The sequence below is a fragment of the Meleagris gallopavo genome, chromosome 1 (assembly GCF_000146605.3).
Source record: "Meleagris gallopavo isolate NT-WF06-2002-E0010 breed Aviagen turkey brand Nicholas breeding stock chromosome 1, Turkey_5.1, whole genome shotgun sequence".
Taxonomy (NCBI): domain Eukaryota; kingdom Metazoa; phylum Chordata; class Aves; order Galliformes; family Phasianidae; genus Meleagris; species Meleagris gallopavo.
In genome coordinates this window covers 81713152-81733630 of record NC_015011.2, presented here as the reverse complement: position 1 = coordinate 81733630, position 20479 = coordinate 81713152, and the positions used below count along the sequence as shown (strand labels likewise).

The 20479-nt window shown below is 37.8% G+C and overlaps 1 protein-coding gene across 4 annotated transcripts in view; it reads right to left on the bottom strand.

The window, feature by feature from the left end:
• Window positions 1-20479, bottom strand: part of NME7 (NME/NM23 family member 7) — an 88716-nt gene that overhangs the window by 48359 nt on the left and 19878 nt on the right. For all 4 annotated transcript variants that reach the window (XM_031556175.1, XM_031556180.1, XM_031556181.1 and 1 more), the window contains exons 4-7: window positions 15897-16007; window positions 11736-11786; window positions 10885-11092; window positions 7712-7817 (exon numbers count right to left, since the gene is read on the bottom strand). In XM_031556175.1, coding sequence (XP_031412035.1) covers window positions 7712-7817; window positions 10885-11092; window positions 11736-11786; window positions 15897-16007 — 476 coding nt within the window. The remainder of the gene's footprint in view (window positions 1-7711; window positions 7818-10884; window positions 11093-11735; window positions 11787-15896; window positions 16008-20479) is intronic.

The following is a 20479-nucleotide window of genomic DNA, read 5'->3' as shown; positions in this document are numbered from 1 at the left end:
CGCATCATGCAAACAAGACAGAAATCAAAGCATCACACTTCCCCTCGAAAATACTACATTCAAGCACCCTGGCTAGAAGAATGCTTCCATAGTTATCATGACATTCATTTACTTCTTTCCTGAGCATAAACAAAACTAAACACGATATTTGAATTGAGACTGCACCACTGATTTATATGATGGGATCTAACATGATCATTCAAACCATTCACATGCTTATTAATATATATTTTTGTTATTCCTCACTGAACATTGTGCATGAGACTGTTAATGAATGGTTATAATTACAAAGAGGAAGTGGTTAAAATTATTCCTTGCAGTTTGCATAGCCCATAATTATAAATGGTAATTTTAAATCTACTGTTGCAGTATCAATAAATTCAACTCTAGAGGTTAAAGCCCTCAAGAGATTCCCTAGAATCTGTTCCAGAATATATTAATTTTGTATTTTACTTCCTGCAGAAAGTTTGCCAACTCACTGCCCAAGATCAATAGTAAACGTACTATAAGTTCTATCATTTATTTTTGCTTTGGCAAAAGACCATCTCCTACCTCTGCATTCTGTATTTTCACTCATATTGTTTTTGCTGCCAGTTGTTAATGTTATTTGTGAACTAAATAACAAAGTGCCTAGAAACGGGAGGCTGTACACAGGTTGCAGCCTTACCAGCACTGAGTAGTACTAAACTGTGTCCAACATTAACAATGCTGACTGTGCATATGATATATCACTGTTCTGACCACTTCTCTACAGGCTTTTCACCAACACCCAGCCTGTTCTTATTTTACACTTGTGCTTCCTCTATTTTACACTTGTACTTTTAATTTTCCTTCCTCTACTGTAGTGCTATGAAGTTGTTTACATTTTCATCTTCACATTGTTTTATCTCTGCAGTTCATCAGGAATGTTTTGAATTCTCATCACATCCTCCAAAACTATTGTAGGTGCACAGTACCAAGTGTGCTCTGTTCTTCCCTATTCTAGTCATTAATAAAAATATTGACAAGAACTAACCCAAGGATGGATGCCAAGACCTCACTAGTAAAGCCCCTTTCATTTCAGATGCTCATGTCTCCAGTTCAGTGTTAGGGAAAAATTATTTAAAGCTAATCAGATGCTTATTCTGCACAGATCTAAACATACAAATTACTTCACTAAAGGAAAACTTTGGTTTCCTAACACTAAGGGGCCCTAATGAAAGCCCCAGTATTCAAGTGAATTAAACTATCTGGATCTGATTTATCTTTCTTTATGTAAAGTGTACTTAGAGAACTCACAGACCAGTAAAGCACGTTATCCTTTATAAAAGACATGCTGGTAAATTACCATCATATCATCATTATCTAAGTGGTTTAAATTAATTTATAGACTCTTGACTCATCAGTTTTCCTTGTATTAAAGCAGTGTAATTAGCCTGAAATTCCCTGGACCACGCTTAGAAAGTATTAAATCTAACTACAGCATTAACTTTTCACTAACACATTACGAAAAAAAATTCCCAAATGCAGTGATGAACGCTCCTTCTTAATGTCTTTCTTACAAAACATTAAGTCCGTCTTCTGTACACAAAAGGATGTTCAAGTCTTTCCAGTAGTATGAGATATGAGCTTCAGCAAAGATTAGCAGTGCCATTTTGATCATTTTTTTCTATGAAGTATAGCTCCTTCTCTTCTCTTCTGTCTGAAAGATTGAATGTGGAAATCCTTTCTACCTTCCCCTCTACCTTATTAATATAAATGTATTTTTCATACTTGGAAAAATAAATGTCACTTCCCCACTAGTCACTGAAATCACAGAATGGCCCGGGTTGGAAGGGACCTCAAGGATAATGAATCTCCAACCCCCCTGCCACATGCAGGGCCACCAACCTCCCCATTTAATACTAGACCAGGCTGCCCAGGGCCCCATCCAGTCTAGCGTTGATCACCACCAGGTAAATCCAAAAATCAGACTAAGCTGGGAAGCCAATGCCAAGCTGCAAAAGCATCATGCAGGAAATAATTGAAAAACAACATAGGCTTAGTTTCAAAAGACAAACATCCCAAGAACAGAATATTTATCATTACAACTACAGTAAAGAAAGTGAAAAAAAAGAGAAGTGGATGGACTGACATTTTAGTGGAGGCTAAAATTTTTTCTCAATTTTAAATGGGAAAAAGAAAAGGAGGGATCACTTAAGAACAACCTTCTTTTCCAATTTAAAATTGAGAGGTTGTTGTTTAAGTGATTCTTCATTTCTCTATAAGAAAATTACTACTAGACCAACACCTCAGAACACCTCAACATCCTAACTATAACATCTCCATCCAATCTTAATGCTTTTAATTTTATGTAAATGCTTCTTCTTTCAGTGTAAATCCTTCTGCAAAGAGATGCCTCCATCTGAAAGGATGGCGCATTATTGGACAGTTTTCATTTGCCTGGAGCATTAAGACTGACATATTGCATGTGAAACTATCCAGAGGTCACACTCAAATGATCTACTGTACATCTCTCAAGTTCCTGCAAAGATTTGTGTTCATCCTGCTTATCATTGATGCCTTTCTGCACTCAGACTTGTAGAGAAGACACAAAGAAAAGATAAAAGTCCTGCCTTCAGTGAGGTGAAGTTCATAGCATCTACCTTTCTATAATACATACTTACAGACAGAAAATATGCTTTCAGATTACTTAAAAGAAAATAGCATTCCTATATCTTTCTCACGTATAAGAAAACAGTTTTCTGAAAAGCCTGTTCTATTTCTGAAGTCTCCTGGAAATAAAAATGAGTTACTCAGACTTTGTCTGTTTAAAAACCCAGGGTGAGAATAAGTGATTTCCAGAGCTTGTTTACAATTTTTCAAAACCTGACATAATGTATACAGATTATCTTCCTAAAAGGCGAGATAGACGCTGTGGTCTGAGAACGATGACAGATTTGCACCTCTCCTATTATATCCTCTCTTCTTTCCCAGTTTGTTTACTTTCCTAACCACATGCATGTAATAACACTTATCACACTACCGAAGTGAATTGGACATTTACACAGTGCTGCTTTCTCCCACTCAAAGGGCAATAAGTGTGTCGTATGCCAGGAACGGTTCTCCTGTTTGCAGTCAGACATAATCTACTGCAACGCTGGATTTTAGTTCTCTCTCCAGTCTGTCTTGGAAAGTAACTTCATTTGAGGTCTTATATGGGTGCACTCTTTTTCTGCACCTGCTTTAGGCTCAACTGCTGTCTTAGCTACTCTTTTTGACAAAGTTAAACCTGTCTTACAATCAAAAAACTACTCTCAATTACTATTTTTCTTAGACTTTGTATAAACAAGGAAATATGATTCTTACACTGAGCTGTCATGTATCATTTTGCCAATCAATATAAAACTCTATGATTTGCTAAGGCAGTCCAGTAAATATTAAGTTAAGAGAGCTGGTGATAGCTCCCAAAGATTTACTATCCATTCAGAATAGAGTTAAAATGATATTTGTACTGAGTATCATTTACATTTGGGAAAAAAATAAAACAGTCCTGCTCCTTTTGTTTTCTGTGAGACTTAAATCTTAGTTGAAAATAACGTGGAAGACAGCACTGTAGTTACTGTATTTTTTTTTATTATTTACAAAAGAGCATAAGATCTTAGTAGTAATGTTAGAAGAAAATATCTAGCTTAACACATCCCAGAAGAACAAACCTGTTTGCGTAGACAGTCATGCACCTAGTAGTCCTTCCAGCCATAGAGGCTTCTGTGTCTTTAGGCAAGCTTTTCAAGCTTTTCAGTTTGCATCAGATCCAATGAAGTCCCAATTATGGTTTTGTTTTTCAAGTTCATGTCACAGTTTTAGCCTCAAATCTATTTTCATGAAAACTCTGATTTCAGAGCTCATGTCTCAAACTTGGGAGTGCAGAAACAGAGGGCAGGATTTCAACTCTTGAGCTCTGTACTGTGAACTACGTATATGAAAACATGAAACGTAACACTTCCGAACCCAGCCTTTACATCCTGATCACTGCTATTTTCATCTTTTTTTCCCCCTGCTCATTTTACAAGGAAATACAGTAAGTCATATTAAAGAAACTTTACACTCAGAAAATCATGAAATACCAAGTTCTAATTCCTACAGCAAACATGACTAAACTATTACACATAATAAATTAAAGTTAATTCCATGCAATGATTTAAAAAGCACTGTTTCTGCTGACAAAACAGTTGAGTCATAACGGTCAGAGCATTAAATTGAACTTCATATATTTTAGTGTATTTATAATTTTGTCTTCAGAGCACTACTGGTAATACCTCTAGACCTAATAACATGAAGGGAGTTACAAAAAGAATGTCTAAGAGGTTGGAGATGTGACCTTGTATACCTGAGTTATCAGAAGCTCCTAATACAAAAAGCAAGTGGGAAAAAGAGCAACACTACAACTCCCCAATTGTTAACTGATTAAGCCCTAAAATCCTAGTTAACATACTAATGATGTGTGCTCACTAGTTAACATCCTTCTTGGCTGAAAACTGGCCCCAAGACAAGTGAAGGAGGTAACCAGAAGACACTGAGAAGTATGGCAGACTCCAGAGGGGTCAAATCAGACTGTGACCCTCAGGTATACTTCTGGTCAGAAGAAGTATCCAGCTCCATGCAGCAGATTGGTTTTTTCAACAAAGAGGAACTGGAATGCTTTTGCAAACCCTCTTCGAAGTACACAGGCAGAGCCCTGTGCTGTGTACTGGGCTGCTTAGCAACTGGCGTTTCTGTGCACCGGTCAGGTTCAGGTCAGCAAGGCCAGAGATTAAACTCGTGGTGACTTTCCACTGCTTTGGCACTGGACAGGAATCTGTAAACTTTCTACAGTAATCAAAGCCAGCTTCTAAGAATGACTCTGTCCTTGAATTAACCAACATAAACTAAAGATTAGATCCAGCCTTCTGATAGCAAGAGAAGCTAAATGAAAAGCTTTTTTTGCTTACCTATGGCTAAGTAAACCCTTTTCTGGATCTGAAAAATTGCAGATTTTTTCCTTCTAAGAACTACTCATGCATTAGACTCTGCAGGAAAAAAAAAAGAAAAAAAACACCGGCAAAGAAATAAAATTCAAATCAGAATCCAGTTAAACATTCCTATAGAAATAAAGACTAAAGCTCTGAGTAAGCTCAAATGCTTAAGAGAAACTTCATGTAGTTGTACACATGTAATGAGCAAATTACATTCATGGTAATTAGGTAAGTTCAAAGCTCAGTAGTGCATAGGAAATTACAGAAAGGTTTATTTTTAGATACTCAATACTGAAAATTTGTGGAGCACAAATCAAATCTGCAGTGCATAAGAGACTCTCCTGCTTTGACCCACATAATTTTCCTCACTGGGCATCAGACAGACCACCTCCTGGTACTGATGGCTACACAGGATTTTCTCTCTCTCCAGATGCCTTATTTTACCTTACATTCTCCCTGCCAGAAAAAAAAGCAGGAGTGCACAATTGTAGCAGGGAATGCTGTTTTGTTGGGAGGGGGTGGGGAGGAGGGGAAAGTAAGTTGCTTATTTTTTATATCACAGTCTCCTACCAGCAGTTTTGCCTGATGGGAAGCTCATTAGTTGCTATAGCACCTACTCTAATTGAGATACAGGAAGACATCTCAGAGATGGGATGAGCAGGGCCTCCCTCTTCTGTTGCAGACCACTGAGCCTGAACAGGTCTCCCAGACTCTTTCAGCATGCTTCTACCTGACTCTATGGGAAAGAAGGACCAGTCGTACCAACAGTGCTGCCACTCTGCAACAGACTAAATAGGAGTATGAGAGTAAGGAATACAGAAGAAGGCAGGCTAAGATAACCAAATCTTCCTCCCTGAGACATTCCTGGTGCTATCAAAGAGGGAGGCTGCTGCCCAGCCACAGTGATTTTTCCCTTCCTTAAGATTCACTCCCTGTCAGAAGTCAGACTTCTGAAAAGATTAACAAGACTGTCACAGTCTCATTATCTCTAAGAAGTACAGGACCTGTGGCTTTGGAAATAATCGAAGTAATGGCAGAAAGAACAGGCAGGAACAACAAAACTTAGAAAGATAAAAGCATAGCCATCCTCTGAGTTCCATCAATCTTGATATTCATTTTAAATTGATAAAAAGTTTTATTAGCCTAGAAAACGCAGTGTTGCTCCTTCATTCTGTTGAAAAAGCTATTCAAAGCAGTGTGGATGGAGAACATGCACATAAGGTACACTATCTTTCAAATTTTAATCGCTTGCAAGCAGTGGCCTACCTTTCCTGCTCCCTGTGGTGTGAGAGGACTACAGTAGTGGAACCTAAGCTTGACTTCTGACCAGTCTTTCCAGCTCTCACACTACAAAGCAGGGTGTGAACTTGTATTTCCTGCTTATCAGTATCTCTAATTCTTTTTCCAACATACACACAGAGGGGAGTACAGCCAGGGCCAGAATTTGACCTCTGGCAATTCAGAAAAATCCAGAGTTGTTCAAGAAAAATGAAAATAATGGACAAGGCACTATGAAATCTACAGGAATGAAGATGATTAAAATTAGGGACAACTTTTGCTCACTAAGAAAGAGTTTGAGCCCCCATATATAACACACATTTTATCTTAAGTATGAGAAAGCACAGTTCAAGCGACTTGTTTTGCAATTCTGAAAAATTAAGGACATTAACAATCCTACCACAATAATTGCCTTTTGCAAATGTTTAAATAGTTAAGTTCACAGTGTTAGCTGCTGCCTATATTTTCTTAACATCTTTCTGTCTTTGCTGCAAGGCAGATGTATCAGGAGCAGATGATTTGAAAGGCCTCCAAGAGATGAGGCATTTTTTATTTTTTTTTTTAATGAACGTTGAGTGCAAGACTGTTCATTGCAAAAGTTTTGTCTTTCTTTTGTTTCATTTTGGTTGGTTGTGGTGGTTTTTTTTTTTTTTGTTCCAAGCCCTCTGGATCTCCCACTTAAGATATAAAAGGTCTGGAAACTGCCATGGCCATTTCTGCTGTCTTTATTTTAGCTGTCCATAGAGAAATAACTACTGTGCTGCATCTTACCAAGAAAAGTCTAAACGTGCTCCCATGACAATATTTATTTTGCACTCAAATATTGTTGAAATGGCAGAACTGAAATATTTTACTGCACTTCCTGCTCTTACAAATGCTTCTTTATCTAAGTACATGATACAAAAGTGAGATTATTTCAGCATGGTAACAACTGGGCATTAAACTTCTCTAATGCTCAGGTAATAAATTTGCCAGATATGCTCCAGCACAGAAAGAACCATGGAGTCCTATAGATATTTGCTACTTCCCATCCCCATAGTAGTCAGCAGAACAAGATTCATGCCTGAAAAAAATTCCCTTTGTGAGAAGTTTTAATGTAATATATTACTGTATTACTGTGTAAATGGAAGACCCTGTAATATAACCAGGTGTCCTGCTTTCACTCTGCCATGAGGAAGCTAACCTCGGCTCCACTGAATCTCATTATTTTGTTTTTTTTCTCCTCCAGTCTCTCACTGTTTATACCGAAATTAAAAAGTATCCACACAGCACACAACACATGAAAGTAAACTGAAGAAATACTAAAGGCATATGAAAAAGGCTTTGCATACTCTTTCAAGTACAATGAAATACTCCGTGTTCCTGCAATTTCACATTGTCACAAAAAAAAAATGGCACAGGAATGATCATGAGATAAAAAAGAGTAATTTGCTTTCACCTCCACTATTTATATTGCTTACCTTCATTAACTGCATGAGGCTTAATAATGCAACAAGTACAGTTTGTGAATTTTGCACTGTTGGCTGGTCCATGACCTCCACTGGAGGGAAAGAACAACTCCAGCTCCTGAAAACAATTGCAATTGAATTCACTTTAGTTTTATCTAGCTGTGTGCACGAGCTTTCATCATAAGTAACAACATCCGAAGTACTCATAGTCACAGAAGATTATTGATTTTTATGCTACAAATACTTCTCCCCAGCAATAACCTACATATCTTTCACCCCCCGGCAACATTGCTACAATCATAAAAACATCATTTGATTATTTCTTGTAATTTTTTTTTCTCCTTTCTGCTTCCACAATACAATCTAGTGCCACTCAGAACATTCAAAGTGCTGCTGCCACAATCATTTGGTAGATGAAGCATTCCCAGATTTCTACATTCTCTTTCCTCAGTATTTTTCGCAGGTCTCCTCCCATATACAGATCTCAGCTTCCCTCTTTCCACAACACATTTTCCTCCACTGAAGCAATAACATAACGAGCATCCAGTTTTTCCTTATACAAAAGGAATCTCCATCCCACCTGCTTACAACTATTTTCTTCCTTTTGTATTAAAAAATCTTCACCTAAAATTGTTGGCTCCACTCTCATGACTTATGGACTCTTATCCCTCTTTTTCCCCCCGCAGCCCCCCATCTTAGTGAATGGAAGACGATGAGCTCAATTACTCTGATTTCTGAGAAGAATCAAAAGAATCTCTTTGTTTCCCATTACTTTCTTTCCTCCTGTCATCATTAGTCGGTCTTAGACTACAGCAAGCTTGACACCCAAGCTGCTTTCCTCAGTGTTTTTTTTTTATTTTTTTTTTTAAACTGTTCACTGCCAGCTTCGTGCTTTTTCCATACCATTTATTCACATAGCTTACACAATCTGCCAATAAACATTAGTCAAATGCTTGAAACACAGATTCCATTTAAGGCCTATTGGTATTGGTCAAATTAAGTAAGAGAATTGATGAATTTCTATTTAAGGGAAAAAATAATATCCTGGAGATACTACTACCAAATCCATCTAATTTTGTCGTGTGTAACACTAAGAGCACTGAAGGCCATTTCCTGGAATTGTCTCATTTAATTTACTAGCTCAATTCAGATGGAATAAACTTAACTATTTCTCGATCTTCTCCTCGTTATTCTGGCAATTCCTGTAATCCTGATTTGAACAATTACAGTTTTCACTGATGGATCTTTCAACAGGAAGGAAGGTGAAGTGTTTTTGTTTTCTGTTGCTTTTTTTTTTTCCTAGCAAGCAATGCCCATTTTGAGTGCTCATAAGGGTTAGTTTCCTGCATCCTTATTTTGGTGACATGCTGCATCCCTCAGCGACCTTGTCCCATTCTGTTAATGAATGTTCATTCTAAAAGCAGCAGCAAGAAAAAGACAGCAAAATACTTAAAACATCTAACACTTTCTTTGGTCCATTAAATGCCAGAAGAGAAAAGTATCTAAATAATGCTGAAGAGTAGGATAATGAAATGCCAAATTCAAGTGATGCCTTAAAAAGAAAATATTTTTTATTTATGCCTAATAAGAAAAAAAAAAATTGTCCTACAGAAAAAGAAATAACCTCAGAGTATACCAGGGGCCTACTTTCATTTGTCATGGCAGTGTTCTACTCTAACTGCTCAGTGTACAATACATCCATTAGATGTAGTTGGCGGTTTTCTTTCAGAAAGTTTCATTTAGGTCCCTCTATTTTCTACTTCTTTTCAGGAAAGCTTCTGCAAACTGCAACCAACTAATTTCCATGGCAGCTGCTATACAAGCATATAGTACTGCACCTACTGTGCTAAAATACATAGAGGCCTATTAAATTTACAAGTTCAGTTGTCTTATCAGAGATTGGTATCAGTAACACCACAAGGATGCCTACATCTGCAAAAGTTCAGCAATACAATAATTTTGGTCATAAAAATACCACAGATGAGCAGAACCTTCAAAACTGCTGAAATGTAAGAACTACAAACTTAAGCCAAAGCACATAATTAAATTTCCAATCAGAATCTTATGCTAATAGATACTGTCTCCTACACTCTCAGGTAAAAAGCTGGCACAGCAGTCACAGCAGCACACAGAAACAAAGAGAAACTTTTCCCTTTTGTGCATGAAGACATCAGTCTACTTAGTCAGACAAGTCTTTGTAACTCTGATGAAGATTCTTCTTTAGAAGAATTTTCTTTATAAGAATACTAATTTCATCCAAACTCTTTCTGGATATGTATCATTCCCACCAGACTTGCCACCACAAGAAGTATTTCATGTCTAAAACATGACTTGTCAAAACTAGAGGTATGCAGAGAGGCCCCATAGGCCATGCACCACGCAGACATCTGAGCACGGTGCTTCAAGCAATGCCCAGGCCTCACAGCAAGTTTCCCATGCCCTGCAGACCCACAGCAGCTGCAGCAAGGGGCTGACTCTACACTCACCATTCGCATATCATTGCTATACATAATTTCTAGTACATAGTAGTTGGCAGTTTATGAAGTATCCCTCAAAAGAGGGGATCTTTTTCAAGTTGTGCTACTGCAGCTGTTCCAGTGTAAAAAAAGAGGAAAGATTAGGATCCAAGAAGCAACAATTATCTTTTCCCTGCTAGTTTAGAGCTAAGATAACAGCGCAGTACTGAAAAACTGTTACGTAAACTTTATTCTAGCCATTGCTTATCAGCAGATCTACCCCACATCAGTGTTCATAAACACCCCTGCACTACAGAAATGCCGGTAATATTTAATCACCTAGCCCTAGGGCTTTTTCTTAACGCTTTAAGGAAATACAGACTACAAAGGAGAAGGGGAGCTCCTAGAAGCCAGGCCCACTGTATTACCTTTCAGAACACAAAGCAATACAAAATGGTCTGTCTTCATAAATATTTGTTACGCACAATGGGAGCAGAGTTTTTAGAAGACTAGGCATGTTCTCCTGATCAAATGTCCAAGACTTCCATTTATGACAAATATAAACAAGATTCCTGTTTCCAGCTTATTCTTCCGCACTAAAAAAGAGCAACACAGAATACTCATTCAGAACTCAAATGGGAAAAAAAAGCAATGAGGAATTCCTGACCAGTTGCGTTCTCAAATTAAACTAATAAGAAAACTAGTTAAGAAACAAAGTCAAAAACTTACTCGAGCAGCTGAGGCAACTGAATCTGGGCCGTGAGCTGCATTTCTTATGCCATCATGTCCAAAGTTTGCTCTAATGCTGTCTGGTTCATCAGTTCGAGCCACTGCAGAATTTGCAGGCCCTAGTAATGTTTTCCATTTACAAACTGCATCATCCCGTAAGATTTCCATAGCAACAATAGGACCACTTGTTATAAACTGGAGAAGCTCACTGCAAAATGGAAACAGCATATGGTGATCTGCACTGTAAATTAAAGCCAACAAAAATACATGACCCAGTAGAGAGGCTCAGAACTCAACTCAGCAAAGCCCTGAGCAACCCAACCTAACTTTGTAGCTCTGCTTTGAAGAATATTTTTCTTCTCACTGATTTGAAATGATTTATAATTATTTGTTTCTAAATTAGAGAAAATTCCTATATGGAAGACGTAGTGAATAAGACTGTAGAAGGGAAGACCAAGCAAGCGTGGACAGAAGCTTAAGGTTCCTCAGATAACTATCATTAGTGTAGACAGACATCTGTGAAATAACACCACATGCAAAACTCTTGCTTTTTAATCAATGTATTCAAACATAATTACTCAGCAAAAGAAGGGAGGAGAGGAGAGAAAAAAAGAAGGGAGAGGAGAGGGGAAGAGAGGAGAGAAAAAAAGAAGGCAGAGGAGAGGGGAAGAGAGGAGAGAAAAAAAGAAGGCAGAGGAGAGGGGAGGGAGTTCTAGATCATCTGATCTCCATCATGGTCAGATATAGCCTGTACTCAGTCTCACTGAAGAGCTTGAGTTTGGACCTACAGTAAATCAGTTGCTGTTGCAGAACAATAAATACATACATCAAGCTAAAAATGATATACCTACTTATAAAAAGGTTTTGATTGATGGTCTACGTAGAAATCAACTGCTTCTTTTCTGGAAAAGTAAAAAGATACAGCTTTTTATTTATATATATATATATAATATATATATATATATATATATATATATATATATATATTTATATGTACACATATATACACTCATACATATATATGAACTCTGAGAACCACAAACTATCATTCATCAACATTCTTCTATCAATAATGCCTTCCCAAGTTGGAAAAATATAAAAGAAAGTACGCAGATCACTCCAGAAGTAATGCCTCCTATTTATTTCTATGGAAACTAAAACAGATACAAAGAGTACAATAACACTATTTGATACAGAAAATCTTAGCTACAAATAGTATTTTTCAACAGTTACTTCCATTAGCTGTGCATTTTGACCAGTGATGAACCAGAGCCTGCATGCCACTCTTATCAAAATCTGCACCAGTGGAGATGACCCACTATTGCTGGCAGTGTTGAAATGCACCACCCACCCTCTCACAGTGCCCATATTCGCTGTTTGATCTCCAGAAACATTCAACAAGCAACAGTGAATGTCAATGGGCGCCATTCTTTCCGCATGGAGGAATTCAATGACACACCTTTGCTTCATGTGTATTCCCATGTCAGATGCCACTTTATCAGACTGCCCTTCTGCTGCCATCTGTCACACAGCAACAACATGTAAGGGAATACTGGTGTGAAGGTTCAGCTTCCATCATCATCTCACATAGTAAAACAGGAGGCATTACTTTTGGAGCAGCACTCTCACATTTAACTTTGTCATATTTAGCATGGTTAGAGGTGTAATTGACTCCTCTTTACAATCCTGATCTGGGAAGGAAGTCATCACTAAATCTTTTAACTAAGATTTTCAAAGTCACTGATGAGCTCCACATTCTTAGGTTGGGAAACAAACACTGCAGAAACATCCTCTTGACAAGCTATTCACTGTTACATTGCTTTGATCTTTCAGTTCAATTTGAGTGTGTATGTTGGGTAATGAAGTCTGGTTTTAAAGCATAAATAAGCAATTTATCTGCTTCAGTGAAACCTATTACCTTATTGGGGCTAGTGTTTGATGACAGTGAACAACAGCATATTGAATAATCTGGTTTCTACTCAGTATCCACAAATGTTACAATTCAAATAGGCAGCACAACCCCTCCAGATTAGAACATGCCTTCTTATCAAAGGGAAAAGCATATAACTGAGTTTGGTCATGCACTTCCCTCAGGGAAAAATCCAGTTACTACACATTGTTTTTTCCCCATAGCAAGAGACTTCCATGAGGAGGGCTCAGTACTTTGTCAGGTAAACAAAGGCCAGCAAGCACACAAAGTGTATCTGTACTGCAGCTGTTATTTAGTCTCAGTACCTGAGTACAAAGATAGCACAGCAGATGCTGCAGGCTAAGTGCCAGAATATTCATCACTAACACAGGATGATGGCCCTCCCCAAGCTCTGCACTGCCACAGCCATACTTCTAGTAGCACTTTGCTCAGTTTCAGGGTCCACAGTGCAGACCCTCCTTCCATCCACCTGTGAAACATCACTCTTCGGCTTTTCACCCTGCCACTTCCTGAGCTAGACAGCCCACCTTTCTCCCTCCTTTTTCTTGAATGGCTCCTCATGCAAACTCTTGCTACCTTCACTGCTTTTTCTGCATGACAACAGCTAGAAGAATCCATGAGAGTTTTCAAGTTTAGCCGTTATCTTACAACTGCAACTTCAAAACTCCAGTTCAGAAGTGCAGGTTTGGTCTTAGCTTGCTTTCAAATCGCAGAGTCTTCAAGTAGACTAGCAGCTGAAAACAAGCAATAATGCTGATACCCAATCTATATACAAAGCTCAGAGATGCAAGGAAACTGGAAGATCCCCATCTGAAAAATAGTTTCCATAGGCAAAAAAACGTCTCCTGAAATTTTCTGGTCTCCAGTTTTGCTCACCTCAAACAGCTCCCTTTACTGAAAGACACTACCTGAATATATTTCAAGTAACATGCTGCAAGCCTGAACCAAGTCACAGTAACTGTCATCTGCAATGCAACTTTTCATATCTCCTTCTTCATTCGCAGTCCAGACTTGGGCCTGATATTGCCAGAGGCAAGAAATAACCTCAAGAAGTACCTAAAGGTAATTTAATTTCCCTGACAATAACAAAGATTTTAACAGTCACAAATTTCTTCTTTGGGGAATCAAAACAGCTACCTGCCCAGTGGAACTGAACAGTTCCTGGTTGCTTGCTTCAAAAACAATGCTAGTCACAGGAATACTTGCACTCTCAAGCTCCAAGTAAGTTTCTGCTTAAAATTCACTATTTCATCAGAACATCCCTGCTGAAACTAATTCACCAAATAACTTTGGAAAGCAAATGGGAAAAAAAGTACACAGATTCCATATTGTCATTTCAGAATATGAAGAAATATTTCTGGAATATTTCTGTATCAAGTTGAACTCTACTACTCAGTTAAGAATTCCTATTGCAGGAAATATACAACACAACCATAGTTTTATAACTTAGCTCCCTTTTCCATTTCATCTCTCTTTACTGTTCTGCTTTTAAAGAAAGGAAAACTCAACTCATGTGCGATTAACTTAAGTGTCTAGACAGCTGACCTATGAAAGCAGGATCTGTCCTCACTTTTGTATCTTGGCTACATTTTTTGTTTTGTTTTTGTGGGGGTTTTTTTTTGTTTTTTTTGGTTTTTTTTGTTTTTTTTTGTTTTTTTTTTACAGAGGCATAAACCAAGTTAACAGGGATTGCCAGATAAATGTCAGTAATATCTTCTTTACTGAAAGCAACAGATGATGCTTGAGCAAGTATGCCAGATCTAGTAGAAGATTTTGGCAAAGCCACAGTTCCAGCATTTTAAAATGGCAATAGCAAGAAACAGTGTATATGTTATGCAGAGAAACTACAAATACTCATACATCATTTAACTAGATTTACTACTGAGGCTCAATTTTACACTTAATAATCATTTTCAATTTTACAAGACAAGCAGGGAGTTTTATACAGGCAGTTAGGCAATAAAAGTTTAATTCTCAGTTTCCATTTCCTTGAAGTCACACGATTTGGCTCAATAGTTCTCCAAGTTCGCTGACACTGAAATAAAGAACCACTCAACACTTGAGAATCAAATATCTCAGACTGCAGGAAAGCAAGCCAAAAAAAAAAACAAAAAAACCACACAACGGCTGGCTTGAAAAATACTGAATTGTAAACCAGCACTGCAAATCTGACTAAACTCACGAAGTGGAGTTGTTTGAGAGAGCATCCAGGACCAGCCTCAAACACTGCAACAAGTGAACACAGAAATAAGAGGAGGTATTCACTTTTTTTTTTTTAATTAGTATTTCAGAAAGCCAAAAACAACTTTGAGGTAGGATAAAATTTGCTCTTGATCTCACAGAGAAATCACAAGGAACCATGAAAATTGTACTATTTAATATGGATAGCTTTTCTTGTCAAAAAGATGTTGCATATCAACAGGCTTGGCAATGCAGCAACTGAAAAATACCATAATAATCTTGGAAAATTCTTCTAGGGTAAATTAATCATCTTTAGGGGAAAGCATTTTGCAGAGGAAAGCATAATCTTGTGGTTGAATGAGGCAGGTGGAGAGCAACAAAGGGTGCAGGGGGGAGCATTCAGGGAGATGCACCTGTTCACCCCTGCAATGAGATCAAAAGATCACCTGCTTTGCCTGGGTTGCCTAGTTATTAAAAAGCAAACAAGTTCAGGCGTTGGGAGAACAAATTAAGACAATGGATTTACAGAGAGTGAAGAAACCAAGTACTTTTAAGACAACTGTGTTATAATCTGCAATATGGCTTGTATCAGGAAGTTACAAGGTGAGTACATACAGAGAAGTCATTGGTGAACATTACTGAATTGCTGAAGTAATGCTAGTCACCTTGGATTCACACAAATTCTTTATTTAATCACCCATACTCATTTGCACAAAGCTTTGTGATACTTAATTTTCTACGTGTATTTAGAAACCTACATGTTGTTATGAAACAGATGAGTCTTCCCTTTATTACACACTGGAATGGATTTAATCTATAAAATAACATGGGATAAACTTCACAGAATGGCCTGAACTGCACAAATAGTACATACAATAGAGCTAACCTTACAATTTCTTACCTTGAAAGCACCATCATTTTGGCCTTAGTTATTGTAAATCCTGCATTAATGATGATATCTACTAGTTCTCCAATCTTGGGTGTTGCATCAGGTTTAATCAAAGCCAATGTTCTGAAAGAAAAAGGAGAGATACAGCCAACATTACTTTTCTTAAAGAGTTTAGTGTGCATGTTGAGTTTATACTCAGATGGAGAAGCACCACAGAAAGACATTCTGCCACAGTCAAGCATTCTAGTCCTGCTGTCTCACCAATTTCTATGCTGTTCTTGAATGTCTGTGCAAGGCATTATTCTGATGAGAATAAGCTTTGCTTATTACAATTTCCTCAGCTTTCTAAGCCAAGTCAACCCATAGCATTCCAGTCGCCATTTACCAGCTTCTTCCCTCACTCTGAGAGCAAATAATCTGATCACTTCTTAAAGTGGTGTGTACCTCTACCCACAGTAACAGCTACCTCTCCTAACCCAAACTCACAGCAACTGTTCACAGCCTGCTCCTGAAGTTTGGTTTTTCTCCTTCACACATGAAATTCCTCATATTCTCAACACTTGCCTGTTTCCTGATATTCTCAAACTGATATTCTTCCCACAGAATCCATCCAATTTAAAACCTACATTGCTTTCTAAGCAGTTTGTCCATGAGATTTTTTTCAGCGATTTCAGTTTCAAAGAAAACCTCATAGTCACACAATTGTGCCTCTACCAAGACAGAAAAGAACACTTTCCTGGAGCACGAAAGCTATGAGGAATATTCAGTCAGAAGGACGTACAAGATACATATTAAATTTTTTGAAGCACATCTCTCTCATGCTGTAGATAGTTTCTCTATGCTCCTCACTCCTTGCTTTGAGTTAGAACATAACTCATTGTTTCCTTCTCCTTCCCTACACTCTTTCCTTAAGTAATCATTACACACATAAAAATCAAGCTGATCAACTTCTGTATTTAGAAATATTATTTAAAAACATGCCTCTCCCATGAAAATCAAAGTGAAATTATTTTATTATTACTTTAAAAGTTTAGGAGGCCCCAGTGACAAGAGGGTCCAGTTTTCCTTCATACAGTACAAACACTTCACGGTATATTGTTTGTGTGCCATGGTAGCTGATGCTGATAATGGACACAATAGAATGTTGTGAGATAAGGTATTAGTTATTGACTGACATCTGTATTCTGAGAGACCAAAAAAAAAAATCTCAATGCTCTCCCCCACATTTTTGTTTCCAAGTACATTCTATCTTTTCAACAATTATCTTTTTATACTGTACATCCCCAGGGCCAGGACAGTTTTATTAGCGTGCTTTGCATCAGACCAAGTACACCAAGCACTGAACATATTATTAATCAAAAGTTACAAGCAAAAAAGAAGGTCTGTAAAATGGCATTTTCTATTTGCATTCATCTTGTGGTGAGTCAGCTTCAAATGTGCTCATCTTACAAATCAACAGATTATTTATTCAACCCTGTATCTCTGAAGCTGTCTCTCTGACAATCCTGAAGAGCTCTTTCCATCTTTTTACAGTTTCTAATAACAAAGGCTACTCAAGATAGATTTTTTTTTTAATGCAGCACCTCCATAAATGACAGGTAAATAACTGCAAATTTTTCTTTTTATTTAGCAGCGTAAAAAATGAAAAGCATGAAAAGCAACCCTTAGGTTTGCAGCAGTATATTCCAATGAGAGCAGATATGCTGAGGATACAAGAGATTGGATGAACTTCCACTAACTTTACTACCTTACCTTAAGCAACCAGAGATTGCCAGATGCTTTGGGAATGAACAGACTGATCTATTTTACAGCAAATTTAAAGGAAGAGAGGTGTCAGAGCAGAAAACATGAAGAGGAAAACTTGAATGCATGCAATATTGCATGTGAAATTAAGAGAGAGACATAAACGACCTTCAGGTCTCAGATACCAACACAGATTCCCACAAGCATCAGAAGGCTTACATACACAGATCAGCGCAGGCCCAGCTCTGTGGGGAAACATAACACAGAAAGACTTGTAGACTAAAGGTGGAGGCAAGTAGTTGTAAGAAATTGCATTTGAGTCAGCTGAGCCTATAGTTCAGCACATCACAGTCCAAACCAAAAACAATTTAACCCTGTCTTCAGGCCAGAGAAGGCTGACCTCAGGAAAGCATGCTAGCATAATTCGCATGGCCCATAGCCTAACTAACATCTTTCCCAAGGATTTAATAGCTCCAATTCATTTTGTGATATTATTTATCATATGACAGGATGTGCCATGTGCATCAGGGCACATGAAGGTGAGCAGTTGTGTGCTGGGTCAATGACAAGCATACCTTCACACAACGCATGATGTACGCTCTGGCTCAAGAAGCTCTCAACTTTCTCATTTACCATGATCACCAAGGATCAAATCACTGAATAAAATCTCCAGTGCGGCTGACATTTCCCTCAGGAATACTTTTTTAATCTATGCTAATACAGAGGTTATTCAGCACGAAGTGCTAATACTAGAAATAAACAATCCCTTACTCTTCTAATTTCAAGCTTTCCAATAAAACTCTAATTCCTAGCGAAATGTAATGAAACATTGCTTTAAGTAGTAATTTACCTGGAAAACACTAATAAAAACTGCAATGAGCAAATCTAACAAAACCTTTTATCAAGCATCAGTGTATAAATTGTAACATCTCGATATGAACTTTTCAGAAGCAAGTAGGGCAAGAAAAAGTATAATTCAAGATGCTGAAGACTGTTCCTGAGATTGGATCAATTCATGTGTCTTATTTTTAGCAATTAGCAATATATTTTTGTAGTTTTACATGATACAGTCTGCAAAGTACTTTTTGAAAAAATTTTAGGTCTAGGAACAAAGAATGAAAACTCATCCTTGTTGCTTACATTTTCAGAATGACTGTTTGACAGTTCTCCACCAAGCGCTAAAAAAAAAAAAAAACCCAGACAGGAGCTGATCAAGGGAATGGTGCACAATTGATGTTGTAGCTATGCTTGTGAGACCTACTTATTTTTAATAAGCTACAGTACGTGCAACAGTCCTATGTCTTGTAAGGGAAGAGATACTCATGTCAATGACAGAATGCATGCAAATAACATACCCAATTTAAGAAGACTGAGCATTTCTAGTTGAGACACAAGTTTTCTCATACCATTTTCAAAATCAGGGATATTAACTGACTTTGAGTACAGACTACTTAGAAAGTACACATTGCTCAGACAAGTGTTTACTTCAGGTTACAACTGCCCAGGATCACAAGTGGAGGACTACACAACAGAAGTCACTTTCTTAAACCAATGTTTCCTTACACAGCGTGTTCTAAGTAAACACATGCTTACCTTCCTGTCTTATCACTTCCTTACACTGGTCTCTTACCACATCTGTTTCACTCCTCACGTAACTAGAGTGACATTTGCTGGCTTTCCTGACAAAAAGGAAGGCCCCTAATTCAAAACATTCACTTTTTTCTTCTTATGCACATCACTTACTTTCTCTCACAGGTCTTTTCTGAGCTTTGTCTGCATGCATATTCAGCAGCCAAAGAATGTACTTCCAAAGCTGAGATAAACAACAGATTATCCTGTACAGTATAAAGGCAAGGAAAGACAGGAATATTTTTCCTCTCATACAACATCCACAAAATTATTAGCAACATCCCAACTAGAAATTTTTAGGAATTAAGTGCTGCAGAAATCTTACTGTATATGTTTAACCAATAACTGCTTTAAATGCTGTGAGGACCAGGCCAAGACGACAAACAGTCCATATGAAGCCATTTTGCACAAGGATTCCTTTACTATGACCCCGTTTACCCAGTGAAAGCCAGCTTCTGTGGAGAAACTGGATTTTGAGGATCTCTTGTCTGTTTAAGACACCTTTCACTATGTTCCCCAAGGCCATTCTGAATATGTAACATCACTTGCATATCTATGTTATCTTTCAGCTGACATTCCTAAAATGTTTTCCAAATAGCTTACGTCATAAAATTCTCTCCTTCCTTTCGTAGAGCACTCCCTCCCCCAGGACCACCTCACTGACACATCTATGGTGTTGCTGACTATATAGTGTTGCTGTACAAACATACAGCTACACTTACGAGAAAAATGTGCCATTTTATCACAACCCACCTTTTCTTATTATAAATGCATCAGTGCCAGGGCTTATGCAAGTTTAGGCAGAGCATGAAACATGCAGCAATAAAAAATTAAAGTGAGATAAAACCCATAAACAAGACAGAGGTAATCTCAACACTCCAATGAGAGACAGAGCAGTGTCATATACGGAAGTCCTTCTCTGCTATTCTCCACCCTCTTTGCTACTCTTCCACATTCCCAACTCCAGATTGAAGAAAAAGCACCAAAAGCCATCCTTCTGGAAGCTTCTTATGCAAACTTATTATAGCAGTCATTTCCAAGGCAATGTTTTTGTGAGGTTAAGACAAAGATACATGCCAAAACTTGCAGCTGTTCCAAAGTGTCCAGTTACGCTTCTTCAAAAAGAGTTCAAACTAATGCCAGACAGTGGAAGGGAGCAAGAAACAAACTGAACAGGGCTCACTGCAACACCGTGCCTATGAAAATACTCTATGTACTACTTA